Genomic DNA, 20,243 nt, shown 5'->3' on the forward strand with positions numbered 1-20,243 from the left:
GCGATATCATCATGAAGACGGTGGCTCTTTGAATGTAAAATGACATGAAAATAACTCGAACGGCACTCGGTAGACAGCATACCACCACCCGACTGATGAGCAATACATTTTGTCATCAGTCGTCCGCAACTTTTTGAAATATCATGCTATATCATGCTATAGTTTTTGGCCCTATCGTGCAATTGTGAAGAATTACTTTTCAAAAATTAAAAATTCTCGCATCCAGATCTGGATTCTCAGATCTTCACCAAAATCAAATTGATTCGTCTTTGTCACACACCCGACCTGTCCAGCAAGTTTCATCTGAATCTGTCCATAACTTCTTTGAGATTTCCTTTTCACAGATAAACAAACAGACAGGGGTGAAAACAACCTCCCTCCACCTTCGGTGGTGGAGGTAAAGATGGCTGTATAAGGCAGGTAGGTGCATTTTGAGGGAATGCTTTATACATGCTAGGGTTTTTTATTTTTGAAGTACAACTTGGCACACTTGGTGTACTTGAAGTACAACATTGGTGTATTTGATGTTTTCTAAAATTGAGGTCACTTTTTCACGTTTCCTTTTCATTGTATTTCACACGATATGGGATTCTATCGTTGACATTTGAAGCTGTTTTTCAACACTCAGTGGTGGGTGACTTTTCAATGCGAAGGATCTGTGCGCTCAACCTGCGTCGGCTCTGGGCCCAGAATGTCCGCAGGCTCATCATTCGCAACGGCGGTTAATCTGGCAAAGCGCAGTAGACATGGATTGCTCTTGCGACCTTGCAGTGACTCAGCTTGTGGGGTGTGCTTAGGCCTCATAACACACCTCACGGTTTTCCCCAGAGGAGGCCAACATTCGTCCTGCCAGGGACGACTTTCCCTGTGGGACTTTTTGGTGCTTGTACCGAGGCGAGCATTCGGCCTCGCCATTTTACATGATAACGACGGCTTAATTAACACCTTGCCTCTACTACTACCGTGAAGCTCATTAGTACATTTGACAAAAAAAAATCTTCTCCCACCCCCAGCCCCTTTCCTTCCAATCTGTAGACTCGTTTGGCTTGTTTTTGGCAAGACATGCTGTTTCACTGATAACTACGTTTTTGTTGGTCACAAACAACGGGTATATCTGCTTTTTTGCAGAGACTTATTCTGAACTGCTGTAATGCTCCAGTTTGAAACAATTAGCATTTATTTTCATTGCCACCCTCAGAATTGTCTCCTTTTGTCCATGCTCCCCTTAAAGATAATTCTACAGTGTTCCAGTCAGCAGGAGCTCTTGCATGCAACCCAGATGCACATTGCACATTTGTGAAGAATGAGCCAGCAGCTGGGTTTTTGTTTTTTTTGTCACTTCAAGTTGCAAGGTACTGGTGGGGTAAACCCCAGCAGTACTGCAGGAGTAAAGGGCGATTAAGTGTTGAAGCTTGAACCAGAAAGAATAATTGTGTGAAAGCTTCCTGTTGTGATGCGCATTGCCTACGGATGTAAAATTGTTGTCGCACAATATTTTTTTTGCTTTTATCACCCCCCCCCCCCCCCCCCCAATACCTCCTTTCTTCCCAAAACGTTTGTCCCTGTTTTATTTCCATGGGAGGCACATGCCACAAAATCCTTTGACCCCATGCTTCGATTACTCTCTGAAGTTGGTAGTCATTGTTGAGACATCACATGTCATTCCCATACGCACAATTTATTTTCTCCCGCCATTAAATCAACCTTCCCCAGCCCTTTGACTTGTGAGATCTTGTATTTCCTCCCCCTCTTCTCTCTCCTTTTTTTCTTCTTCGTTCATTCCATTGCTTATTGTGTCCACCTTCTGCCCCATTGTCTGTATGTTTCCTTTTTACCCTCTATCACTTAATTCTTCCATGAACATGAACATGAATTGTCTCTACTAAAAATTATCATCATGAAAGTAATGTCTGATTTAGTCGTATTTCTAATGCAGATGCTTCTGTCTTTTTGAAACATGTTTTTTGAAAAAAAAAAAAAAAAAAACTCGAGCAATGTCGATGGCGTGCCATCGCAATTCCCCAAACTTCCCACGTAAAGCAAAGTTGATGGCAAAAAGTTCCACCAGGAATAACATATCTAATTTTGGAGTTAAGTTGTTTTCTATTTTGACCCTTGTGAGCCTCTGGGGATAAAAAAAACCAAAAAAAAAAACCGTTACATGTTTCATTCGTCCTCAATGTTGATTGCATTTATAAAGTTTTGTTTAAAGTGCCTGTAATTGCATTTCATGGTGTTTGACCTTTTGACCCCTCCCCACAAATTCATACTGCTCTTGCACCTTCTTGCCATGTAGTGATCATAACTACCAACTTTGGTTAATTTCTGCACAACTGTTTGAGGAGATAATGTGATGGAGGCACGGTGGACAGAGAGACAGGCAGTACCCACCAGTTATTTATTTATTTATTTATTTTTCCTAATGGGGATAAAAAAAAGATCTTAACAAATGTGGGCACAAACAGTGATGGCCTACTTGTATCCAGAAAGTTAATTTGGCTCTGTTAAAGTCAATGTATTTTTTTTTCATTATCCATAATTATCTGTCCTAAAAACACATGAACTTCTTGCACTGGAACAAACTTGCCCTAAAAGTTTGTGCAGAAATTCATCAAACTTTGTCGTTATGATAACCATGTGGCAAGAAGGTGAGAGGCAGCATCATTTTGGCCCCTCCCCTGAGGACAAGGCCAAAATGTCAAATGCCAAAAAATGCAATTACAGATGCATTTTAAAACAGTTATGTTTTTGGGGTATGGATGAAATACATTAATGAAGTTCAGTGTGTGTAGATTAGCATGCTCCGAGTGTCATGAAGAAGAAGAACCCACCTCAATTTAAATTAAGTTAGGCTGACTGTCCGGGTAAGAGCGTTTGTGTGTCTCCACACGGAGGAGTGGAGTTGTGTTATTTAGCTAGGGCTTATGGTTAATAATTCCCCTGTGTGTAAAGGCCTCTTTATTCCCCTTTGCTTTTAATTTCATAAAAAAGCCATGCTGCGAATGCTCCATTCACCCACAACCTCCGGCAGGGCTAGCAAAAGTCCCATAGCTGCTCGAGAGGATTAAACCCCGCCCCTCCTACAAACGACGCCATGCGAACCTTCTCGATGAAGGACTGGGCTCCGTCTCTGACGCATGTGAAAGGAAACAACACCCCGAGCTTTGTGAGTGGTTGAGGAACGATGGGGTGATTCAATCGCGCTTGGCGATTGGTGATGTGATGTCAGGCAGCTCGGGCTGGAAAGGATAAGGAGGAAGATTCCGCCTGAATCGCTCTCTTTTTGTTCTGGTTCTGGTTTTGGTCGGGGCAGTCTCTCTTGCCTGGTCGCTTGCTCTTTCTCTTCTTGCCTGGTCGCCGGTGAAGAAGGACGCGATTGTGTTGCGCTTTGTGCTGGGTGCGCCTAAGAGATGGTCGGAGCTCGGTGCAACCGAGCGTGAAGGACCGAGGGAGAAGCACTTGCCTGTTTGCCTCGCACCGGCGGCTGGCTGTGGACGCGACTCCACGCCAACGCGTGGTTTCCTGCGCAGTGATGCGGGCGGGACCTGTGACACCCACCAAACCCTCGTTGAGACCAGAGCGAAGTGGCCACCTGAAATCCGACATTTATTTTTGCTTTCGTTTTCCCTTGTCTGTTTTAGAACTCTGCGTATGGAGGGACCCTCATTTAGGAATTTGAGTTTCCTTTACTTTTCCTTGTTCCCTGGCATTATTTTAATAAACCCATTATTTCCGCATTGTACATTTGTGTCATGGCGTTCCTTCATTTGTGGGCAAGGAATAAACCCCCATCACGGCCGCCCGTTCAGGTAAGGCCTCAGGTCCACCCCCGCGTGCGCCAAAGAGAGATAATCCCGCCAGATTCGGCTTGTATGCCTCGGAGTTAAAAGCTCGTTCGGTTATTTGTCACCCTGAGGTCTTCACCACAGGGCTGACATGACAATATTTTATGAAACTATGTATATGCAATCAACATTTGGGGATGCATGAAATATGTAACGATTATTTTGGATTTGACCCATGGGTTCATGCCCCAGGCAAGGGGGTGGGGGGGGGGGGGGTTGGTCTATGACATAACTACACTATAAGTCTATAACACACGGCTCACAAAATTCGAGACATTGTAGTTGCCCTTTGTAGCACCATTGCAGATTTGGTGACCTGAATTTCTTTTTCAGTTGCCTGGCAAGTGTCCACATTTTTTCCCTCTTAAGCTGTACTTAGCGAGATGAACTGACTCACTGGGCCTTGGCGTTGCAAGTAGAACTGACTCACTGGGCCTTGGCATTGCTAGTAGTTGGTTGAACAGGAGTCTTGCCAGGGATGGATTATCATGGAGCCCATTGAGGCTGAAGCCTCAAGCCCCCACACTTGAAGGGGGGCCCCCAATCAGCTCAGAAAACAAAAACACCTTTGTCTTCACTCTATTTATAGTAAAAATGATAGAAAAGGGACCCCAAACTATAACTAGCCTTTTATGTTGGTTTCTCAATTAGTTCAAGTACGGTATATGTAAATTATGTACAGTCGGACCCCGTTGTTCGCAGGGGATATGTTCCTGGAAAATCCGCGAATAGCGAAACCCCCGAATAGGGGGGCATTGTTTCATTGCAAAAAGGGAGGAAAGGTTCCCGAGTCGCGAAAATCCGTGAATAGAGAGGACCAAACCGTGAATGGCGAGGCAAAATCCACGAATGGTGCCGCAAATCCCGACAATGTCGACGATGATCTGCGAAGGTCGATGTACGTTCCAGAAATGGCGAGACAAAACCCGCGAATGTCGTGAATTTTTCCGTTGCCCCTGCTCCGCCGGCTCTCCTGCCTCCCTTCTCGCCCCCCACCCTCTACCCCTCCCCCTGAACAATGCCGGGTATCCCTGCTAGTTAATAAAAATGATAGAAAAGGGCCCCAAAAATAATAGTAGCCTCAGGCCCCAAGTACAGTTAATACTTCCTGAGTCTTATGATCTAGGTGCTGCATTCCCTTGCAATATTGTTAAACCAACTATCAATGGCCTCATCTGGACATGGATGTCAAGGATTTAATCTGGACATGCACCCCATTTAATCTGGACATGAACCCCATTTAATCTGGACATAACCCCATTTCATCTGGCAAACCCGTATCACCCAAAGTACACCATCCCTACTGCGAAACGTGGTGGTGGCAGCATCATGTTATAGGGATGTTTCTAATCGGGGACTGCGGCACTTGTCAGGATAAAAAGGAAAATTGATGGAGCAAAATACAGAAAACCCTTGAGGAAAACCTGCTGCTCTCTGCAAGAAAGCTGAAAATGGGATGGAAGTTCACCTTTCATCATGACAATGACCCAAAGCACATAGCCAAAGCTACACTGGAGTGGCTAAGGAACAAAAAGATCAATGTTCTTGAGTGGCCCAATCAGAGCCCTGACCTAAATCCAATCGAAAATCTGTAGCATCACTTGAAGATTGCTGTCCATTAACACTCCCTACGCAACTTGACTGAGCTTGAACAGTTTTGTACAGAAGAATGGGCAAATATTGGCCAATCAAGGTGTGCAAAGTTGGTAGAGACCTATCCCAACTGACTCACAACTGTAATTGCTGTCAAAGGTGCTTCCAACAAGTATTAACTCAGGGGGATGAATACTTATCCAACCAATATATTCTAGCTTTGTATTTTTAATTAATTTTCTGAAATTTGTTTTCTCTTAGAAATTATTACCTCTGCCACCAAAGGTTATGTTTCACTTCTGTCTGTCTCTCTGCCTTTTAGCAGGATGTCTCAAAAAGTTGTGGACGGATTCTGACAAATGTAGATTTTGGTTAAAAATCTATTTTAAAAGTGATTCTTCACAATTGAGAGAAAAAACGATATAGAGCACAATATTTCAAAAAGTTGTGGACGAGCTGTGACAAAACTAGGTGGATGAGACCAATCAGCCTGCTCCCAATTATCAGCAAAGTCATGGAATCCATCATTGCTTTGGATATCAAATCCTTCCTCTTCTCCAATGGCTTGATCTCCGATCATCAATTTGGATTCAGACCAGGTCATTCTACTCTGGACATGTTGCTTCTGCTGTCTCAACAATGGATGGAGGTCCTAAATGCCAAACAGGAAATCAGAGCTGTCTCCCTTGACATATCACGTGCCTTCGATATGGACTGGCACCCAGCTCTGCTCACCAAACTCTCCTCCTATGGTATCCATGGAAATCTCCACGCATGGCTTGCAGACTTCCTCTCTGGTCGTAGTCAACGTGTGGCCCTGAATGGATTTCTCTAATCTCCCCTTCCTGTTCTGGCTGGAGTTCCCCAAGGTAGTGTTCTGGGCCCTGTGCTTTTTCTGGTCTTCATCAATGATCTCTCCGACTCTGGAAAATCCTCTCTATCTCTTTGCTGATGACACCACTCTCTGCCGCTCCATTCCTCATCCCTCAAATCGGCAGTCTGCAGCCTCCTCACTCTCTGCAGACCTGGACAAAATCACAGACTGGTCAAACAAGTGGAAAATGTCTTTCAATCCTGACAAATCTCACACTCTTACTATGTCTCTCCGAAAAGACTGACTGGAAAACCCTCCCATCTACTTTCTCAACAATCCTCTCCAAGAAGTTCTGTCGCTCAAGCTTTTGGGTCTCACTATCTGCCATGATCTTTCTTGGGAAAATAACATTTCCCAGCTGGCCTCCAAAGCCAGTCGCCGACTGGGCATCCTCCGCGTGCGAAGTCCTTCCTTGGCACACCTAAGCTCCTCACCACACACAAGGCTTTCATCCGCAGCTCAATGGAATACTGTTCCCCCCTCTGGGCCAGTGCTCCTGCCTCACACCGAGCTCGGCTTCACGTTGTTGAAACCAAAGCTTTCAGAATCATTGGAATCTCCTGCGATGAAGCTAACTCCGAGGGCCTTTCACTCACTCGCCGCAGGCAGGTTGGTGGTCTTTGTCTTCTACCGACTCCTCCCCGGCCTTGCTCCCCCAGCTCTCTGTGCTCTGTCCCCCAAATATTCCTACAGGTCGCACAAGATCTGCCAGCAACTCTCTTATGGTTAAACTGCCAAAATCTAGGCTCTCTGCTCACCTTCACTCTTTCATTCGCCTTTTCTCCCACCTCTGGAACAAACTCCCCCACTCCCTTCAATCCCACTCCTTCCTCCAGTTCTTTAAAACAGCTGTTCACCACCATCTCCTATCTTCCCCCATCCAAAACCTTGATCTTTTCTACCCCCGCTAATTTTCACCCCAGATCCACCTTTTTGAAATTCCAACTTCTTTCCTGGAAGTCCTTGCATTGTCCATATGTTTTATACCTCTCCCTCCTTCCCCCAAGCCCTCTCCCTCCCACAGTTCTCTCGATGTCCCTGCTCTCAAATGTTGTGTTTGTGTCCTTCCCACTCTCTCCCCATCTTGTCCACCGCTCCCCTTATTTTATGTTTTATATGTCGGTTTGACTTTTTGTGTGATTAATGTTAGCTCTTTCACGAGCCTCGATCTTGTATACAAAAAGAAAAACAAAAAAGCTCTTTCACGAGCCTCGATGTTGTATACAATAAATAAATAAATAATAATAATAATAATAATAATTACCTTTTCTCCTCCCGGTCTTCCCTCCTCCGCCAGTGTCCACTTGTTCAACCAACGGTTTTGCTTTATAATGTTTAAACTCCCCCCTGCCATGTTGTATTCATTTGTATATTACAACTTGCTTTTTTTCTTCCTTTTTAAAAGGCTGCAATCAATTTGCTCATTAAATCTTTTTAAAGCTCAATTTTAAAAGGCTGCAATCAATTTGCTCATTAAATCTTTCCATCACAAATAAAAATTTAATCTCGTACAATTCTTCCTTACTTCATTCTCGAAACTCACTTTCATTCTACCCTTCCTCAAACGTTCTCAAACGGATCTCTGATTTGCATGTCACAACTTTTTGAGATATCTTGTTCACATATAGACAGACAAACATGCAGACAAAGGTGAAAACATAACCTCCATCCACTTTCAGTGGCAGAGGTAAAGACTTGAAGCTGTAAGCACTACCAAAGGCGCTTCTACGAAGTATTGACTCGGGCTGAATACTTATGCGAATGAGATATTCATTTATTTAATTTTCAACAAATCTTTTTTTTCTTTTTTTTTAAACTTGAAACTTTCACTGCGTTATTATGGGGTCTTTTGTGTAGATCGGTGACAAAAAATTTAAATTTAATCTATTTTAAATTCAGGCTGTAACACAACAAAATGTGAAAAGGTCAAGGGGTGTGAATACTTTCTGGAGGCACTGTATATCACCCCCATTCAGTGTTGGGCTCTGGTTTCCCAACTAAGCCTGGTGTTGATACTGGTATCCCAATTTAAAATCCCATATTCTTTATCGTTTTCCCCATTATCTATGAGTTTTTGTCATTTGTGTAAATTTACAGTTGACCTCTGTGAAGGGCTTCTTGCAAAGTGGGTCACTTTAGAGTGTTTATTTGTATCAGTCTGCCTACATTGTTTTTGCATTTAAATAACGTTTGAAAGCATCTTGAGTTTATCATCATCATAAACCTCCTCAGAATTTCAACATGATCACTGGTTTTATGAAATTGTGTCAAACAAGCTTCTCTATGAATAACAAGTGGCTCAAGAAGACAAAGGCAATAAAAACATTGTTGACTTGTCGTATAGCATTGTTGAAGCTCAACTATAATTGTAGCTACAGCGAGACTATTGCCTTACCTGGGGCTGTTGAAGGGAATCCTGCTGGTCAGTGTACTCAGGAACATGCAACCAGAGGTTATGTGATCTGGCAATATAGGTTAGTGAGTTCATCACTCTGCACTTGGATATTGTTTCATTGCAAATTACCTTCTGACTACGATTAGTTTTCATAATACGTATAAATTTCGTTTAGTGCAAATTTGAACTGTCAATCAAAACTTGGCGTAAAAAGTTATAGAGCATTTGCTCTTCAGTCTGGTGCGTCAGCATTTAGAGCCCTGGCTCACACGAAAGACTTTGAGAATGGTATGTGCTGCTTCCTTGCTTTGACACACTGCATTTGAACGCATAGACTGCAACATGGCAATGATGGGCCGAATGGCCTCATTTCCTTGCTTGATGTCGTACGGAATCCTGCGACCACTCGTTACACACAGTGCAGTCCCATGGCGACTGAGGATCCTTTGTATATTAATTCCCTTTCTGCATAAAAAAAGTTTTTTTTTAATGCAATGGGTTTGATACCCGACAGAGCAACCTTCGAATTCAGAGGCACAGTCCAAGCTCTGCCCCTGCCTCCACTGAGGGGCGCACCTGACACACGACGCTTGATCAGCTTTGTTATTTCCTGTTTGCATCAATTTCATTAACGATGTAAAATTTTTGTGACGTTCTCTTTTTTTTCTCTTCAAAATGTTCTGAATTTTAATTTTGCCGACCCTGAGATCCTCTGCTGTTTTGCGACCACTCTTTCATGCTTCTGTATCAGTTCCATTTCTACCAGTTGCTCGTCAAGCGTAAAGGTGGTGGATGTCATCTTGGTTGTCAGTAATCGTAATTTATCTGTCGATCTTTTAATCGTAATGTGGAAAATTAATAACCCGAGCAGACGTTTTTTGGTGGGTTTTTCCCCCTACCACCCCTTCTGCATGTGCGCATCCAATTACTGAAAGGCACCAAAAGGGACAAATGGTAATGTAGCACACACAGTTCCTTTACAGTATTTCTGAATCAGCATGGTGTTAGAAAGATTGTTTTTATCAATTGGGAATCAAAACGAAGCTAAATAAAGTCGATTATGAAGGACAGAAGGCTAAACACAGTACGGTGTAAGAATTTTGAATGCCGATGTGAGTGGTTTCTGCACTCGAAGCAATATGTGACAACACAACACAACGGGCATTTTAAGGCCATTTTCCCTGCTAGAGCAGGGGTGAGCCAATATGTGACCATTTTGTGACCAATATGAAGCAATATGTGACCATTTTACAAATTCCTGTAATAAAATATTATCAGTATTATGGTTGAGTAGTTTTGTTTTGTCTGATTGAATGAGACGAACTATGCAAGCACGTGACCCGTACTGCAGGGTATCAATTGTAAACAAATATAAACCGATATCAATAAATGGTTCCCGGAAATTTTGTGACGTACTGTATTTAATAGACGCATCATACATATAACACCACACGTCACTGCAAAGGAACTGTGCTTAGGCGCACCTCACATTACTGCAGAAGAACCGTACGACATGAAACTTGTCCTTTCGATGATCAGACGCAACACTTTTCCACGTCCGAGGTCGATTCGTTGAGGCTGCCATTTCAGAAATGAAATAAGTGGCCACTGGTTTTGTCAAGCAGGTTTTTTTTGTATTTTTTTTAAACGAAGGGTCATTCACAGACGATTTATTTTGGGAGGATCTTCCAATGGTCGTCAAAGACGGGTGGTTGCAAGAGCAGGTTTGACTGCATCAGGTTCGATTATCAACAGGTTTTATTTTGGTGCTCTTGGTTGCATCCCACTCGCCTTTCCTCCAGCAAGTATCGCTGTGGTTTTCCGCTCTAGGTGGTGATCGATGCATTCAGGCTGATAAACCCCAACATGATGGTGCTGGGCCACGAGCCGAGGCAGACGACGTCCAACCTTGGCCATCTCAACAAGCCTTCTATTCAGGTAACAATGCCCAGCGGCCTCTCCTCACGATGTGAGAACAGCAGAAGCCAATAGGAGCTTCTTCAGTAATAATTACAATGGAAAGTTTTGTGTGGAATGACCTGTAATTATTTTTATGCTTTAACATATTGTGGGTGTTAAAAAAAAAAAGTGCATTTGTCATAACACACAATATCTAGTGTCTTAGTGATTTATTTATTTATTTATTTGACCAGAAATGCTTCTCAGGACGTGTTGTTAAATGGTTACTTTATTAATTTGTAATTTTGATGTTGAAATGTGTTGTCTGGATTAAATAACTTTATCTGTGTGGTTGGGTCCCTTGTAGCAGTGGAAATAGTTTGGTGATAACATGGTGCATTTACATGGGTTTCATTGCTAAATAAATAGCTTGATGAGCAATTTATACTGCTTTCAAACTATATTGTTGTGTCTTCATCAGGTTTATTTTTATTGACAATTTTTTAAGTGATTGATGCAGCTAACATGTGTTGCCAAACATAAGTCTCTATTGCCAAAAGTATCGAGCACCTTGTATCATTGGGCAAAAGGTGCTATGTAAATACAATTATTTATTTATGAACCTTCCTAGACTCAACCCCACCACACAATGCAAAAATGGATTTAATCGGACAAGCCGTTCTGCTCGAAATTGACGGAAACCAATTTCAAGATGGCTGCCGTGGCAGCCATATTGAAAATTGCAGCGCGCCCATGAACCTTTTTCTACTCAACCCCAACATACACTGCAAAAATGGATTTAATTGGACAAGCCGTTCTGCTCGAAATTGACGGAAACCAATTTCAAGATGGCTGCCGTGGTGGCCATATTGAAAATCGCAGCGCGCCCATTTTCGAAAGGCACCTTCCTCTACTCGACGCCAACACACACTGCAAACATGGATTTAATCGGACAAGCCGTTCTGCTCGAAATTGACGGAAACCAATTTCAAGATGGCTGCCGTGGCGGCCATATTGAAAATCGCAGCGCGCCCATTTTCGAAAAGCACCTTCCTCTACTCAACCCCAACACACACTGCAAAAATGGATTCAATCAGACAAGACGTTTTGCTCGAAATTAATGGAAACTAAAAGTTGACGGACGCCCCGATGACTGCCTTGGCGGCCATATTGAAAATCGCAGCGCGCCCATTTTCGAAAGGAACCTTCCTCTACTCAATCCCAACACACACTGCAAAAATGGATTTAATCGGACAAGCCGTTCTCCTTGAAATTGACGGAAACGAAAAGTTGACGGACGCCCGGACGCCCACCCGGACGACGCCCGTGATGACAATACCCCTCAGCCCAATTTGGGCTGAGGGGTGAAAATCACTCATTCAACCAGTTTGAATGGAGGAAAGGAGTCATTCTGCTGTTTTGTGTCACTGTGTGTACCACAATGAGCATGGAGAAAAGAAAGAAAACCAGAGAATTGTCTGAGGAGGTCAGACACAAGATTGTAGCCAAGCATGGACAATCTCAAGGCTACAAGTCCATCTCCAGAGACCTTGATGTTCCTGTGTCCACCGGACGCAATGTTATCAGGAAGTTTAAGGCCCATGGCACTGTATCCAACCTCCCTGGACGTGGCCGCAAGTGAAAACTTGATCGAAGATTGCAGCGAAGGATTGTTTGAATGGTGGAGAAAGCATCTCGATCAACTGCCAAACAGATTCAAGCTGACCTTCAGACACATGGTACAACAGTTTCAACTCACACCATCTGTCGCCAATTCAATGAAAGGGGATTCTATGGCAATAGACCCAGGACGACCCCACTGCTGAGAGAGAGACAAAAGAAAGTCCGACTGGAGTTTGCCACAACACACATGAACAAGGCAAAATCCATCTGGGAGAATGTCCTGTGGGCAGATGAGACCAAATTAGAGCTTTTTGGTAAAGCATATCATCTCTATGTTTACAGAAAACAAAATGAATCATTCAAAGAAAAGAACACCTTCCCTACAGTCAAACATGGAGGAGGTTCAGTGATGTTTTTGGGTTGCTGTGCTGCCTCTGGCAGTGGGTGCCTTGAATGTGCATGGCATCATGAAATCAGGAGATTACCAAAGCATTTTGGAGCGCAATGTTCAACCTAGTGTTAGAAAGCTGGGTTTCCGTCGAAGGTCATGGGTCTTGCAGCAGGATAATGACCCCAAACACACTCCAAAAAGCACCCAGGAATGGTTCAAGACAAAACGCTGGACTGTTCTGCAGTGGCCAGCAATGTGTCCAGATCTAATTCCCATTGAACACCTGTGGGGAGATCTGAAAACAGCAGTTGGGAGGGATCTGAAAACAGCAGTTGGGAGAAGGCACCCTTCAAATCTGGGAGAACTGGAGCAGTTTGCACAAGAAGAGTAGGCCAAACCTCCAGTAGAAAGGTTTAGGAAGCTAATTCATGGCTATAGGAAGCGCTTGACTGCAGTTATTTTGTCCAAAGGCCGTGCGTGCTACCAAATATTAAGTCGAGGGTGTCAATAATTTTGTCAATGCCATTTCTTTTTATTTTCTGATTTAAAAGGAAATATTAAGTTCTGAATCAAAAACAAAGGTACTGTAATATTAACAGTGAAATTAAGAAATGTGGAGACCAAATACTTTTGTCAATTTCAACTTTTTTTTTCGAGAAAATTGTGTGTTGTTTGAAAAAAGTGCAAGGGTGCCAATATTTTTGAGAATAGGGGGTAGAAGGGGTAGAATGACACTTCCATCTTGACTTGAGAGGATTGGCAGCTCTCCTTCCCTCCTTCCTCCTCTCTACACCCTCCCTTCTCTCTACACTCTCTCTCCCCCACCCATCTCTCCCTATCCCTGCATCGCGTCTGACCAGATAATTCAGAAAACGGCTCTGTCGCCAAAAAATTCGATGAATTATCACAAAAAAAAATTTGCCAAAAAATGCCAGTATTCATCTTGGAAAGGAAGGAGGAGGAGAAGAAGAAGATTTGTCTGATTTTTCTCACCTTTTGCTGCAAACCAGACTTAAACCATCTTTGCAACTATGAAAAATTAAATCATATGGTGAATTAGTCGAGATAAAGAGGGAGTCTGAATTAGTCAGGTTCACTATGTTAACAAATATAATTTCGTTCAAAATTTTGGTAGATTAGCAAAACTATACATTTTTGGAATATTCAGAGCATGAGGAATCCAAAAATTAATGTTTACATTTGCGTCGACACCTTTGCGACACCTTTGCGAACCCGCGATGTACCGAAGCTGCGATAAGTGAAGCGCGATATAGCGAGGGATTACTGTATATATCTATATATATATATATATATATATATATATATATATATATATATATATATATATATATATATATATATATATATATTGTTACGGATCGCGGTTAGATGTTATTTCGACCGAGCGGTGGTGTATTACCGCGACCTAACAGTTATTCCCCGACTAGACCCCGATTCCACCCAAACGTTGACCAAATCGCGCTATGCTAAATCAATGATGGAAAGGACACAACGACTGGGATAGATGAAACGACGCAAGGGGTACAGTTCTCAAGACCTCCGGAGGAGGATATAATTACAGTGAGGGAGAAAAGGGGTAGATTACACGGTAGTGAGGTAAAGACACAGAAGAGATAGGCACTTAGTTACAATCTTATCTTAGCCCAGACAGACCACAGACAAACGGAACAAGGCTGACTTACACAGGGATTGATGGCAGGGAAGGACAAGTAGTTCGATAGCACAAGGTGCACCTTGGCTCGGGGACAGGATCAAGCACGGTCCAAGAGATGCAGGGAGGCCTCACAGCGCTCGGAGGTGGCGTCTTTCTTTCTCCAAGCTCAGCGCGCATCTCACGTCACCTCCCTCTTCCTGCGCATGCTCAGCGGGGAGTGACACGCCCTCGGCTGGTTGGCTCCGCCCCAGATGGGACCGGTCCGCCGCTTCTATTGGGTGCGGGGGTTACCGGGCTCCGCCCTTGACTCGGAGCTGACAGGGAGCCCCTATTTGGTAACCCCGTCGAGCACATGTTCGATGGCGGCTCGTTGGAAAGGCCTGGTGCCCTCCCAACACCCCCTACCAACCAAGCCGGAGTGAGGACGCGCACTCCCCGCGCCCGCCGCTGCTGTTGTTGTTGTTGTTGCTGAACCGTGAGGAAGAGCTGCGGGGAGGTATTGGGAGGTCCTAAACTTCCTAACGGTGCCATACAATCACATTCTGGTGCAACGAAGGGTCAGAATTAATGGAAACGAGTCCTTAACTGACATAGACTAAGAATAACTCGCAAGATGTCCTATAGTTGTCTACGTGAGATGCGGTGGACCTGGATGCGACATTTAATGGGGGAAATAGGGGGAGGTCGGGTCTACAGAGTGTTGTTTACAGAAAATGGGACTAGGGAATGTGGGATTGGGGATAGTTGGGAAGTATTGAGGAAATAGGGGAATATTTACAAGCGGATATGGATGGATGCAAATCCCATATCCGCAACATTGCACCCTTCTCTACCTCGGGGCGGCCCGACCCGATAAATTTTTACCTACGTTAGTGTGGCACTCAGATGTAGTTCCCTCTACTATGAACTCAACCCTGAGTGCGACAGTTTTACAGATGTTCACAAATGAGTAAATATGTCCCCCTGCGACGTTGCACCCTTCTCCTAACAGAAACACACCCACAGGATAACCGAATCGCGGAAAGCATCCTCAACCTAAACATACAGCCGGTAGGGAGCATCATTTATACAAGACTGATATTTACACTACGATCCAGGACCTGTTCTTTGAGGAACACATGCAGATGTTATGCATAGAGAGAGAGAGAGCACGCATGCCAGCATCGATACACCAAACCACGAGTGCCCTGTGGCCCTACGGCCTTTAATTATGTGCAGAGCACCCCGTCCAAGCACCAAAAGTGCACCACCCCATTATGCACAGTCAGCACCATCCGGTGCACCAATAAAGTGTTCAATAATAAATGCACAATCAAGTGTCCATGGTCACCGGTGGTGTCGCAGCCGGCCGATGTTCTGCCGCTGGTCTTGCCTTCTTGGAGTGCACTTGGCCTTCTGGCTTCTTTAGAAATAAAGAAAGGCGCCAACCGCGTCCATTTCTAAATTGTGGCCGTCAGGGGGGCCAACTAAAAGTGGTTCACCTGTATGGCATAGGTGCCACGTTGACCCAGAGGTCCATCAACGGGTGGTGCTTGCCCGCAAAAGAACTGCGGTCCATGGTGGGCGGCCACAAAAATTGCGGTCAATATGGTGTATCGATCCAGGCAGCAAGCAGCGGAAGTACAGGCCCACAACTGCGGAGCCAGCACCTCTCTCTCCTCTCTCTGCCCCAAAGCCAGATCCTCGGAGGTGGGAGACAAAAGAAGACAAGTGAGTAAGGTGGTAAGGGCGCAAAAGTGCACGCAATACAAGGTAATGCACACTGGGGGCACATGGGAACCAGGTGAGACAGGTACGTTCCTACCGTACGCCCCCCCCCTTCCCACCAGGTAACCTACATTGCCCCTCCCTTACCCCTTACTGTATCCACAAAACACAACACTACCCATAAACATCTACTTTACACATCAACAAACGTCCCTACTGTCTTCCCCGTTCCTCCCATAAACCAAATTCGTCTTCTCTCCCTCCTAACCAATCAAATTTGCCATTTCCAACTCTCATCAAAATTTGCCATCTCCAACTCTCATCAAAATTTGCCATCTCCAACTCAACATCAAAATTTGCCATCACCAATTCATCATCAGTCCCTCCTAAGGAGGGAGAGATGGAATCACCCCAATGTCTCATCCACGTCGTGATGCGTCTCACAAATACACACAGCAATTCTCCTTTCCTGCAACACAGAACAAAGGAACACAGGTGTGGAGTCATCATCATCACCTCAGGTAAGTGGCTGCGTATGGTGCGACAGGTTCATCAATCCTAACTATTTCCTAAATGACTTTAACAACTTTACATTACCCGGGGTCTTTCCCTGCCAATCCATTGGCCAACTTACACTATGGGTTCTAAAAACCAATTCCCATTGACCAAACTGTGGTGCTTCTCAAGTTGGGGTCTCACTCCCCCGATTCATCACTCGGTGCCCCCGCACAATTTCGGTGGCTGGGTCGTGTGACGCTCCCAGCTGGTCCGCCCACCTGCACACCTCCACCACTGTTGTTGCCTACCGAGCTCACCTGCTCCTCACCCTAACCTAACTAACTGGGGAAGGCCCTCTCGCACTCTCACCCCCTCAGTGCCCTCTCTGGCACGGCCTGCCCGATCCACCCCCGGGATCCTCAGGCACCCACTGACACTAACGGCTCCCAGAGCCCACCTGCGGCCTCACCTGGCCGACATCTAACAGTGGCGGAGTGCCCAACCATTCACACTCATACTAACAGGCCACACGACCAGCCAAATTCACCACACCAATGCACCCATCCACAATACCATTCTGCAACCGCACCACAAATGCCAATATCCAACCACAATTTACCTATACCTTCTAACTATTCTTTAAACTACCCTCCCCGGGTACTCGTGAAAAGGGGTCCACTCTTCCCCCATCCACACCTTCGCACCATGCACACCACTCCGTACCACTTACTCCAACTCTCTCCACACCACTCATTCCAATACTCCATGTATTCCACACACCTGTACTTCCACACCTGTGTTCTCATACTTGGTGCCGCCTGCACCCTTCTCTCCCCCAAGCGCATTCGCGCTGATCCACAACACTCACTACTCATACACTGCTCCACACACCTGTCCAGTTCTCACACAGCATCATCTCATCTAACTACTCCCCTCTGAACTTGCGCTTCCCAGTCGTCCCTTTAAACTATTGCGCTCCCTCGTCATTATCATCCACTCTAATCTACCTGCGTCCCCTCTACAGGTATCCTTGTCACTAACTAACCTTAACGTTACCCAATGTCATCTTCGCTAGATCCCTACACACAATATCCTAACCCACCCGGGCTAGTTTTCACTGCCATAAACCCCATAAACTAGTGCTCCTTTGCCCCCCTTCATGGGAAGGGTGGCAGGGATGCCACCCTTACCCACCGGGCCCATCGCTCATCAATCCCCCAGTCCTCTGGCACTAATAAGCCCCCCTTATTCAGAGGTACTGGGTCCCGCCTCGGCATCTAAAGCCGAGGCAATCCACGGGGGCGCCTGCTCGCCGGTGTAAGGCTTTCTAGTTTCCCGGGGTCTGGCGGGGGGGTGTCTGGGGTCGGCTAACCCGCTCCCCCCTGGGCGGAGTTAAGGACCTCAACCGCCGGGGATCATCCCGGCGCGTGGCTCGACAGTGCCGCGCCAGGTGACCCAGACGGTTGCAAGTATAGCACCTCACCTGATAAGGTGCTTGTCTCCGGAATTCCAAATTTCCCCCCCTGAAGGTCCGAATTGGATTACCCGCTCGTGGTCCACCGCGGGCCACCTCCGGGGCCGCCTGCCATGGTCCAGGTCCCGCCAGGCGCTGGTCCACCAGCCTCCGGACCATGCCCGCCAGGTCAGGACTCACGTCGGGGGCGAGCCCCCTAAGGGGTCCGCCCTCCATCGGGGGTCCCACCTGGCGGACCGCCATTGCGTGACGCTCGCTCCCCCGGGCCAGGGGCCTCGCTGCTTCCCAACGGGCTGCAGCATCAGCCTCCTGGCTCAGAGTCTGCGGGCGCCACATGGCGAGCTGTTGCCGGAGCTCAATATCCGGGAGGGCCTGGATAAAATGGTCCAGCGCCAGGCTTTCCCGGGAATCCGCTGCCATGTTAGCATGTGCGATCCCCACTGCGCGGCGAATGTCGTGGGCAAGTTCCCCGATGGCTTCCTGGGGCTTGCGTTTTCGCAGCACGAGCTGAGCTTTAACAAGCTCGCTCTGCTGTTCAATGCCGAATCGATTAATTAGGGCGTCGCGGAGGGCTGGCAGGGTGAGAGCACCCGGTGGTAATGCCGTCAGCACCTCCGCCGCCGCGCCGCGCAATGCGGCCACCAGGTGTACTCCACCTTCGTCCTCACCCCAACCGTTGCCCTTACACACACAGTCAAACTGCGCCAGGTACGTGCGTAGATCACTCTTGCCGTCATACGGCGCGAGTGGGACCTTGTGGGACCACCTCGTATGCGAGTCGTTGCCCGCCTGCCGGACCCCGTGCGTCGCCCCTTGCGGGGTCAGCGCGGGGCCGAACCGGCCGGGCCCCCACAGTACATTACCCCCAAGGGGCTCTCGTGCCTCCCCTGTCCCTCTAAAAACTACCCCTGTTGGTGCCGATGCATGGGTCACACTTCCGCAACCCGCTACCCATTCCATACCACCACAACCTTGCTCACTCACACCTCGCACCTCTCCCATCACCGGACCCTCTCGCTTGCACCCTCGTTCCATACCCTCCGGACCAGCCATACACCTCACTCTTGGCCTCTCACGAACATCCGGGTCCATCTCGACCCCCAAGCTTATTAAATCACCTGGCGCATCATACGCACGACCATATTGGTCACCACTTACACCGGGTCCTCTTTCTCTTCGCTTCTCCCCCATCACCTGCGAATCCCTCATCCGGTTAATGAGCACATCATCACGATCCGAACACAGACTTTGGACCAATTCTTTTACTTCCTCTTTTATCTCTTTCTTATCCTCTCTCCGTCGCTTCTTAATTTCGCTCACCCCTTCTTCCACTTCTTCTAATTTCTGCTTCACCTCCTTCATCTCCTCGTGCGCCCCCTTAAGTTCTTCCTCTAACTCCACCTTATTTTTTTCTATATGCTCCCGCACCTCCCGCTCTTTAACCTCCATCACCTCTACCACCTTGTTCATTTTCCTCGTCAGGTCCTCATGTACCGTCTGACACTCTTTTTTAATTACCCCTACGTCCTTTTTCATCTCCTTCTGTGTCGATTTTAAACCCTCTATTACCGCTGTGTTCTTCTTTACCTGGTCCCCCAACTCCTTTTGTCCCACTGTCAGCTGTTCTACTCCCAGCGTCAACTCCTCTATACCCCCTTGCAATTTTACAGTCCCCTTTCTCACCCCCTTCTCCATGCGCTCCTTACAGTGCCTCACCTCCTCGCGCACTCCTCCGACCCCCTCACTCACACCTCTTCTGATCTCCTCTCCCATCACTTGCATCTCCTGCCCAGATGCCACCCTCATCTGCTCCATTTCCTCCCTGTGAGCATCCAATTTAGTTTCTACCCCCATTCTGACCCCCTTCTATCTGCTGCCCCATTTTTTTTAACTTCCCTTTCCGCTTGGTCCCTCATGTCCCTCAATTTGCCTTCCATACTGTTTTCTAACCCCTCTAACCCCTTTTTCATCCCTTCCATTTGATTCTCTTGAGCGGCCATTCTGTCTTCTACCCCCGTTAACCCCTCCTGTATTTCCCCTAATCTATTGTCTAATCCCTCTATTCTACTCCCTAACCCTCCGATCTGGGCCCCCATGTCATTCCTTAAACCCCCGATCTGGTTTCCCATGTCATCCCTCAATTTCTCGCTATTGGACCCCATCCTTTGTTCTAACCGTTCCCCCATTTCTCCCATTTTGCCCCCCATTCTGCCCCCCAATCGCTCACTATCAGCCCTCATCTTGTCCTTCTGCAGGTTGAGGGACGCCT

General features: G+C 46.4%; 1 protein-coding gene across 3 annotated transcripts in view; it reads left to right on the top strand.

Annotated features, from left to right (window-relative positions):
* Positions 1-20,243, top strand: part of PSMD14 (proteasome 26S subunit, non-ATPase 14) — a 164,110-nt gene that overhangs the window by 129,509 nt on the left and 14,358 nt on the right. For all 3 annotated transcript variants that reach the window (XM_068102652.2, XM_078785340.1, XM_078785341.1), the window contains one exon: positions 10,538-10,645. In XM_068102652.2, the coding sequence (XP_067958753.1) occupies positions 10,538-10,645 (108 nt within the window). The remainder of the gene's footprint in view (positions 1-10,537; positions 10,646-20,243) is intronic.

The sequence above is a fragment of the Myxine glutinosa genome, chromosome 10, assembly GCF_964187855.1.
Source record: "Myxine glutinosa chromosome 10, kmMyxGlut1.1, whole genome shotgun sequence".
In the NCBI taxonomy this organism is placed as follows: domain Eukaryota; kingdom Metazoa; phylum Chordata; class Myxini; order Myxiniformes; family Myxinidae; genus Myxine; species Myxine glutinosa.